Source organism: Eriocheir sinensis, chromosome 58 (genome assembly GCF_024679095.1).
Source record: "Eriocheir sinensis breed Jianghai 21 chromosome 58, ASM2467909v1, whole genome shotgun sequence".
Lineage (NCBI taxonomy): Eukaryota > Metazoa > Arthropoda > Malacostraca > Decapoda > Varunidae > Eriocheir > Eriocheir sinensis.
In genome coordinates, this window is record NC_066566.1 from 1,851,817 (window position 1) to 1,861,284 (window position 9,468).

At 39.6% G+C, this 9,468-nt stretch overlaps 1 protein-coding gene across 4 annotated transcripts; it reads left to right on the top strand.

Annotated features, from left to right (window-relative positions):
• Nucleotides 1-1,122: 1,122 nt before the first annotated feature.
• On the top strand, nt 1,123-8,138 carry LOC126985035 (DCN1-like protein 1). 4 transcript variants are annotated; one of them, XM_050839284.1, is made up of 5 exons: nt 1,123-1,264; nt 3,225-3,438; nt 3,923-4,091; nt 4,554-4,767; nt 5,420-8,138. In XM_050839284.1, the coding sequence occupies exons 1-5, from the start codon at nt 1,262-1,264 to the stop codon at nt 5,591-5,593; spliced, it is 774 nt and encodes a 257-aa protein (XP_050695241.1). In that variant the 5' UTR covers nt 1,123-1,261; the 3' UTR covers nt 5,594-8,138. The 4 variants fall into 4 exon arrangements, with proteins under 4 accessions (XP_050695241.1, XP_050695242.1, XP_050695243.1 ...); XM_050839285.1 differs by lacking the exon at nt 1,123-1,264 and adding an exon at nt 1,310-1,331; XM_050839286.1 differs by lacking the exon at nt 1,123-1,264 and adding an exon at nt 1,587-1,608.
• The last annotated feature ends 1,330 nt before the right edge of the window (nt 8,139-9,468 follow it).

Below are 9,468 nucleotides of genomic sequence, written 5' to 3' on the forward strand. Positions count from 1 at the left end.
ACGTCAAATATTTACAAAGGCCCCCAAAAATGTCATAATTCGGATTCTCATGAGTGGTGGTGTAGGTTCACGGTACAGAAGAAGGGTTAAACTACCACCAGGGTCATAAAACTACCCAGTGGAAATGCCCAAAACTCCTACGGCAATTATTTTCAAAGGACATAATTCGGGTTCTCATGAGTGGTATTTTTATTTAACGGTATAGAAGAAGGGTCAAACTACCACCAGGGTCATGAAACTACCAGTGGAAATGTCTCAAAGTCATAGGAAAGGCTTGTCAAGTATGTGTTTGGGCGCCGAAATATGGCCCTGAGTTTCTTGTTCACGTCAAATATTTTCAAAGGCCCCAAAAATGACATAATTCGGGTTCTCATGAGTGGTGGTGTAGGTTCACGGTACAGAAGAAGGGTCAAACTACCACCAGGGTCATAAAACTATCCAATGGAAATGCCCAAAACTCCTACGGCAATTATTTTCAAAGGACATAATTCGGGTTTTAGTGAGTGGTATTGTTGTTTAATAGTACAGAAAAAGGGTCAAACTACCACAAGGGTTATAAAACTATCAGTGGAAATGTCTCAAAGTCCTAGGAAAGGCTTGTCAAGTATGTGTTTGGGCGCCGAAACGAAATGGCCCTGAGTTTCTTGTTCACACTAAAAATATTACATGATTTGAACAGGTATTTGCTATCTACGTATCTCTGAGGCATTATATTATTTTTTCAGTGTAAATTCTTCAAAATATCAAATTAGATGTTTTAAAAAAGAAACAAAGGAAAAAAATGACTCATCCGCAGCTTATCATTTCAATTGCTTGCTTGTTTGATTGATTGATTTGGAAGGTCTATATTGAATACATCACTACCGTACGCGTATTGTACATGTATATGCGATTTAAAGGGTGGCACAAGAAACTGCAGTGACTTTTCTCTGTTGTTGCCCTGAAAAGGTATTCTAGGGGGTCATTTTAAAGAGATATAAGTCTGGAAAATCTACATTAAACACATTACGACCATATATCCAGACTGTACATGTAAAATTCCATGGATATCACAAGAAAGTAAAGCTTATGAAACTTATCTCCATTGTGGTCCTGAGCGCGCACTGAAGGGAATGCTATTAAAAGGGAGCAAGGCTGGGGTGAGCATATATGAATTGAACCCGCCTAAAAATAATAATAGCAAGGCACAAGGCCATTATTATTATTTTTTCAGCGCATGCGCATTGCCTTTGTTTAGTTTCCTCCCTGATCAGCTGGAGCGATGGTGAGCGGGGATTTACGGGGCGAGGGGGATTACTGGGGCGGGGAGGAGGCGCTTGGCGATAATAATGGTGGGTGGGAATGTTTAAAGGAGTATGGCCCCCAGGGGAGCCCCAGAGCCTCGCCAGGGGCACCAGAACCCCAGTCCCAGTCGCCCCCAGTGGTCCTCAGGCACGGGCCACCAGCACCAGGGCCAGCCAGGGAGTTTTTATTTTGGTTCCCCCGTGCACACCCCAGGCTGGGGGGAGATAACACACCTCCTGGCCTGGCGCCCCTCTTGCTCCCCACCCAGGCTGCCTCCAGCTCACCCACACAACAAGAAGCCTTCGTGTGTCATGCATACTAATGGTCCTTGCCAACTTCTCACTCCCCCCCCCACCATTAGTTAGCTCTTCCCATCCAGCGGGAGGAAAGCAAAGTCCCATGTTTCCAGACGGTCCAGGCCCCCAGTGTGGCTGTTTGGGGGCCACAGGGGAGGTTTGGTTGGTCCAAGGTGCTCGGGCCATTCCTGAGGCCCTTGTAAACCTGTTGCCATGACCATGAAAGTCTTGAGCGTAGCAATCCCTGAAGGCAGGGGCCACTGTCCTGGGGTGCTGGTGTGATGCCTCCTGGCTTGGTGTTACTGATTACAGGCACCTCAGGGCAGGAGGAGGTGCCATCTGATGTATGGCTGGCCTGCTGCCAGCTTAAATCCCTGCAGCTTCTCTGCTGTGACTGCTGCAGTTGGCAGCCTGTTCCCTGTGTGTAGGGCTCTTGAGAATGTGCTGCACAGGAGGCAGTCAACAATTGTGCTTGGATGCCTGTATGCTTCCTGGGGGCCCTGTTGTCCGCTGGCAGGCCATGTTATCCTGGCAATGTGAAATGCCCCGAGATTTTATTTTCTCTTTTCTACTATTGTCTCGGCTCCACATGTCCTCTGTGTGTATCAAAACACTCGAGAAATTAATCAAGACAAGGAGAGGGTATTCGCCGGCTGCCTGGGATTGAACCCGCGACCAGCGTGACGGGAGAGCCACTCCTTACCGAGTCGCCCAAAGAGGTACCCCACTCGCCAAGTGGGTTATTGGAGGCTCCCTTATCAGGCCTAGTCGCCGCACTATAAATGTCCCGAGGCAGGTTGATGTTCCCAGTGCCCCGGTGCACACGGTACAACAGCTCTATTTGGCGCAGGGTGTCCCAGCCTAGTTTATTGAGCATGGCTAACACACTTGCCTCTGTTGTATTCTTGCAGGACAAACGTGCTGCTTGTCGTTGAATGCTCTGTATGATTCTTGTGTTTCTCTTCGTGAACAGGTTCCAGGCGCTATAGTCCATCGACTCTAACTTGAGCCCTGTGGCTTGGGCCGGGGAAACCTCCGTTCTTTACAGATCTAGCGATGACCTGCGCATGGCGATCTGTCTCACTGTTAGTCTGTACGTTATCTATTTATGGAATATATATATACTCATAATACGACTGCATGGTGTTATGAATGGCTTGGGATTAGAGGGAAAGACAACGACTGAGTTGCACCCAAGGGCTCAAGTTAAAATCGCTAGACTATAGTAGCATATTCCAAGAGGAATCTAAGGAAGGCTGTATGATGAAACAAAGAGCTGAGACCTTTGAAAATATGGTCTCATGCTATATATAGGCCTAACGCACCTGATTGATTACTGCCACCGGGATCATTAGACAGGTGTGACGTGCATAGGATGTAGTAGATTGATCGGCCTTTGTAAAACTGTCATGATCATGAAAATCCCATAAACTTACCCAAGAGCATTATATAAGGATGGCTGTAGATCATGTAATAGAGCTGAAACGTGTGAAAAGTGTCCCAAGCTATATATAGGAATTAGGTATTAAGTTTTTTTTTAATCTATTGTTTGTATATTATAGTTTTTTATGTGCCTTGAGAACTATTGGTAATTCAACCCTGCAACCTTGGTATGTGTTTTAACCTTGCTTCTCATCCTTGCAGCACAAGCTAAAATCAGCTCAGAAGGAAAAAGTCAAACAGTTTATATCCTTCACTCAAGCGGGTGAGAAGACAGCCATATATTGCCTCGCTCAGAATGACTGGAAACTTGAATTGGCCTCAGACAACTTCTTCCAGAACCCTGACCTTTATTATAGAGAACAGCGGCCGTCAGTCGACAAGAAGAAACTCGAACACCTATACAACAGATATAAAGGTGAGTCAGAATGGTGAATGCAACCTAAGTGTTGGAAAAAGACTTAATACATTTGTGTGTGTACAGCATACTATGCTACCAACATTATTACTTTGTCCTTATCATCACCACCATCCACATAATAATTACAGTACATGTTACATGCAGATGATATATTAACATTAGCTATTGAAAATGTTGATGGACAGATAGGAAATGTTCACCAGTTCATTCACAATATTCCTGTTGCTACTTATATCAAGGAAAAGCTACTGTAGGGAACTGAGCTGAGGCATGAAAATTAAATATCATTGAATAAAATTCTATACAAAATTATACTTTATGATAACATTTCATTTTTCTGCCTTTGCTCATTCTACAGAAGAATGTCTCCTGACTTGTTAGTAATTAGTAGGTATGGTGTGTATATATTAGCAACCATACCCTAGGCATATAAATGTCCACGGTTACACACAGTGTTTACAGTTCTTTGTTAATTTTTCAGATGGAGGGGAACCCAATAAGATCCTGGTGGATGGGGTGATGCGGCTGTTGGATGACCTTGACCTACCCCCTGACTCCCGCCTTGTCCTCATCCTGGCCTGGAAGCTGCGGGCCGCCACACAGTGTGAATTCACCAGAGATGAATTCATGAATGGGTTTACAGAACTGGGGTTAGTATGTTTGTTTTTATTTTGCTATATCTGTGATTTTTCATTCCCTCCAGAGACTCACTTCACACCAAGAGGATGGTTAATGTAAAATTAACTTACCATTTTACTTCTATCCTACTTGCTTCTTTGATCAGTGCTAGTGGTCTGCCAAGTACTCTTCACTTTAACATTTCAATTTGATTTGATCAGTAAATAAAACTGTCATCTTTTACTTGTCTAGACCACTTCTGGACATTAGTTTCGTCCATTCCATGACACCATGATCAAAACCTCTTGAAATTCATACCACACCAGTTTTACATATTTTGATTGCTTCTTAAATCTTATCCCATCAGTCTATATTCATTATGTAAGTCATTAAATCCAAGTCCTTGACCATATTTCATGACAATAAATTATATTACTAACAGCAATAATCAATTATCTGTGAATATGCTCTCATATTTACCTTTTTTTCTGCAGGTGTGACAGTATTGACAAACTGAAGGCCAAGCTCCCCACTCTAGAGCATGAATTAAGAGATACTGCAAAGTTCAAAGACTTCTACCAGTTTACTTTTAATTATGCAAGGAATCCTGGGCAAAAAGGGTTGGACCTTGATATGGCTTTAGCATACTGGAACATCGTCCTTCAGGGGAGGTTCCGTTTACTTAGTTTGTGGTGTCAATTTTTACAGGTAAGTTGCGGGCTTAATCATAGCATTCATCTCACATACCTTGATATTAAACTATTATTATCAATATCAGTGACTTCTATTTCAATGCTGATTTATGCCTTAGAATGAGGTGACTTTTTTTTTCTTTTTCTTTTTTTAATAACTGGAAATTATTCTGAGTCCTGCCAAGGCTTATACATGCATCTCACGCCTTTTCTTCATCATGTGTTGAGGAATTTTAATTGTTGAGACTGTCTTGTTTGGCAGAGTGACTGTTACAGGATCCACATTGAGGAGACAGTCCTGTGTAATGTCTCTTTTCTCACACCCAGTGACAGTATCTCTCTACCCTCTGTAGTTAGTTTATTTTTCTGTACTGATGAGCATGTCTTTTTTTTCTTGTTTTCTACCTTTAAGTAAGCTTCCTCTTTCTCACTGATGATCTCCCAGTGACAGTTTTTCTTCCTTACTGTCTTGGAGCAATTTTTTTTGCCTCATGGCTAATAATTTTCATCCCTTCCAGTGATAATTGAATATTTACCAGAATTTTTGCAGTTTTTTCCTCTGCAAAAATACCTCAAATGCTGTTTTTTATTCCTTCCATTAACAACCTCTCTACCTAGTGACATATCCCATCTTCCTTCCATTGACTGTTTCTCTCTCTCCTCTGCAGGAACACCATAAACGCTCCATACCGAAAGATACATGGAACCTCCTCTTGGACTTTGCCTTGATGATCAATGACGACATGTCCAACTATGACGAGGAAGGAGCGTGGCCAGTGTTGATTGATGACTTTGTTGAGTATGCCAGGCCAATCATTCGAGGCCAGCCCACTCAAGTTTAGGGTTTGGGCTTTAGTGAAGCTATGACTCATTAATACAGCTCAAGAACTATGTTGCTTTTTAAACTCTTAAAAAATTATACAACCACATGATACATACGCGAGGATGCAATTATCCCATAGTCCTGTCACTAACGACTGGACCTGTGTTCTAGAAATGTGGTGTTCAAACTGCTACGGTTATCAAGAAGCCTGTCAGAAAGAGGGAAATTTTTCCCAGGAAGTCGACAGATATCAGAGAAGTGGTGTTACATGCAAGAGAAGAAATACTAACTATCCACAAGAAAATAATATGCAATTAGTTAAGTTTTGGCCACATCAGCTCCAAGGTTTCCACTGGAAGACTCAAGAGTTTGAAAGATGAGTGTTGCTTTAGTGCTTCAGAAAAAAAAAACATCCATCCTATAGAATATCAATTAAACATTATATACAAGGTAATCTTTTGAAAATTTATGACAAAAATAGAAAATGAAACAAGATACTGTGAGTTTGTCTGTCCTTACAGATACTGATAAGCTGTGACATTTTGATGAGTGCTAGAAGACAGTGATTGTAACCTTGAAGCAAGACAGACGGCATCACTATCTTGTTGCAGAGGTTTTCATTTTAATAATTTTTAGAATGAACAAGTCAAAAGTATGTTATAAATGTTATGATAGTTTTCCTCCCATTGGTGTGCAACTTCCCCTTTGGTAACCTTTAACAATTAATATAAAAATTAAGGCTTCACTTTTGTTTTTAGGGAATTTTTCATGTTTTTGTTGTTCAACATGTATTGACAAGAACCTTTTTTTATTACAAAACAGCTTTTGCCAGTAATTGAAGATGAATAAAAAACAATTGGATACTCAATACTGACACTTTTTGTCAACTTTGATGCTGCCTGACATCAACTTTCCTTGAGGTTTAGAGAAGGTAGCTAAAGGTGTTGAATCCTGTCCAAAATGCCATTGGTACCCTCCTGTTGAGCCTGCTAAGTAATGCTTGTTACTCTCACAAAGGACTGAGTGAAGTCAGAGATTATGATGCTAGTTTAAGTTATCATAATGCATATTTACATTTTTTGGTGCACCTTAGTATGAGTAATGAATTCAGTGGTATAAAGTATGGAAAACTGACCTTTACAATTTGAACAAGTAATATGATATTTCCATGGATTTTGTTTCCAGTGAGTTTGTCCCACACCCAGCCAATGTTGATATTGGGCTTGTGATGATATTAAAATTATTAAATTTAAAAGATGAATGTGTAGGTTGATTATCATTATATAGGGATCTGACATGATAATTTATATTTTATACAGAAGCACTAATTTAGTGTACAGTATTAGATCAGATTGTAGTATTAAAGTTGTATAACTTTCTTGCTTCATTAAATGAAAAAAAAAAAATATTAGGCCAACTATGTTCTCTTTATGTCCTTTACAGTGTCATGATATTTTTGAGCCATGTGCTTAATTATATTGTGCAGTTTGAGAGTGCAACACTTTTTAAACCTGCATGTTGAAAACTGTGAATAAGTACACGGACAAATGTGTCTCACCAAGGAAAACTTTACTATGAGATGTAGACTTTTCTATAAAATTTCTAAGAGTATGATCTGGACTTTGTTTCAAACAGCTGAATCACCTGTTCAGGATAAGATAAGTTTATGGCATCAAGACTTGTAAACATACTAGGATAAAATAATCCACCCATTATTGAGATCTCAAGTACAAGTGCCAGAAAGATCCCTGCCAGAGCACTGGGTTTCCTTGTTATGATGGATTGTTTCTCTTGGTGCAGTAATCTCTGGCAGACATTTGTGTGGCTGCTTAGTTACCTGGGTAGTCTTGTTTCCTTGCTTTATGCACCTATTTTGTGAAGCAGCTTTTGTTAGAATGGCAGAATTTTCAAGATTTTTTCACCACTTTAGAAAGGAAGTACAATCTTCTGAAAAATAGGAACATAATCAGTTGAAGATTTCTTGCAGTGCAACAAGGTGGTCCACTTGTTTCTTCAATATCTCATAATTTAAATGATGCAATAAATTTGTCCTGAACCATAGTTTGACAATGACTGAATATGTCTTGTATATTTAAAAAGGTACACATTGCTAGAGCATCAGAAATTAATATAATGGAACTGGTTAAGTGGTTGAAGTGGACAGTGGCATTAGTACTGATATGAAATGTGACTTTAAGTTTAAGTAATTGCATTTTCAAAGCTAACTGCTGAAAGCAGATGATGAACCTCCAATATTAATAGAAATAGTGCAGGAAGTGAAGTAGCTAATTGTTTGCCCACTTCATATTGAATTGGGATATATTCTTGCATTACTTTCATAGTTTGGTGTTTAGAATTTGTTGTCGGAATGTCTCCATTTAATTTAGGTAAGAAAATCTGTTGAGAATATTTAGTTTGGCTGAATAATACTTTTATAACTAGCAACTCTTTCCTCCAAATTTTTATCCCTTGGCACATTAACAATTCTCTTTAAGCCTTAACAGGTAAATACTGACAGTTCTGTAATACTTTCTACACTTGTAAATAAAATTTTGATTACTGAATCTTGCATTTACTTTCAGGGATGTACCATATCCATGTTCTTATCAAAACATTTAATGAACATTAATTCATCACAGTATCAAGGAAATGTGGTCTACAAAGGGAAAAGTGAAAGAGCTAAAAATGTTCATGCAATTTATTTCTGGAGATACTGCTAATGAATCTGTGCTGCTCTGCAGTGAGCATCACAGCTCTGCATGCTGGACTTTGTGACACACCATTATCCAAGTCAACCCACAGCCAGTGTTTAAGGGAATGTCAAGCTCCCGATGGCTTTGGGGTCTTCACACTCGGTACATTTATCTTAACACAGCTGCTGTGCCACATGCATAACAAATTAGAGCTGCCAGGCAACACAGTCGTCATTCTTGTGGTCACATTCTTCTGGTACGATGGGAGACTCCTCATTGAAGTATGATTACGTAGTACACTCTTGTTAGGTTCTCTGGCAATTGAAATGGTTCAATAAAACCACAATACGACGTGCCTCATAAATCAACTGGAAACTCACTTCCAGTGTGCTGTATAACAATGTTGGTGTATCATTCTTTAAGTTATGTGGCTGCATAAGAACAATCTCTGTTCATAGGTGTTCGTACCATTGTGCAGGACCAGCCTGGAGATACAATATCAAACTAGGCGCCACAAAACATAGAAATGGCACCAAAAGCTGCTTAACTTACTTCAAAAGTGGGACATTTTGATGACACCACTGGAATAAGTCATTCAATTGACAATTAATACCTTTGACAATGTTTTTGATTCTTGGCGCAGGGCTTCTTCAATTATCTGGAGAATGTGCTACAGAATAATGACAACTCTTTCTGTTTATCATATCTGACTAATATATTTATGGAGAAATTATCCTCCTTAATCAGTGCCCAGTACCAGTAAATGTTGATTAAGGTGACCATTGGTATTTACAATGACATTCAGTGTACAATCATCAGCTGAACATTTTTCACAGTATTTTCCAGTCAGAGTAAGTTAACACTTTTGTAGAGTGTATGATGCTGTAATTTCTTCTTACTCCTAAGTCTGGATATTCTATATTTATGTCTTATATCCTCCAAACAATAGAGAGCTTTTTCCACTCACACAATTTAGATAGCAGCTTTCAGAAGTTTGATAAAAAAAAGTATGCTGCAACAGCCATGTGGAATCCAAGCCAGAAATATTTTCCTGACCAGTTGGCTTAATTTCATCTTTTTGGTGTTGCTTGAAGATTCTTGCCTTCCACTGTTTTCATGTGATTCTTGTGTTTGAGCACCAGTATATATTTCAAGATATCTGCATGTGTGTGATGCATCCTGTTCATACTTATCTGATTGA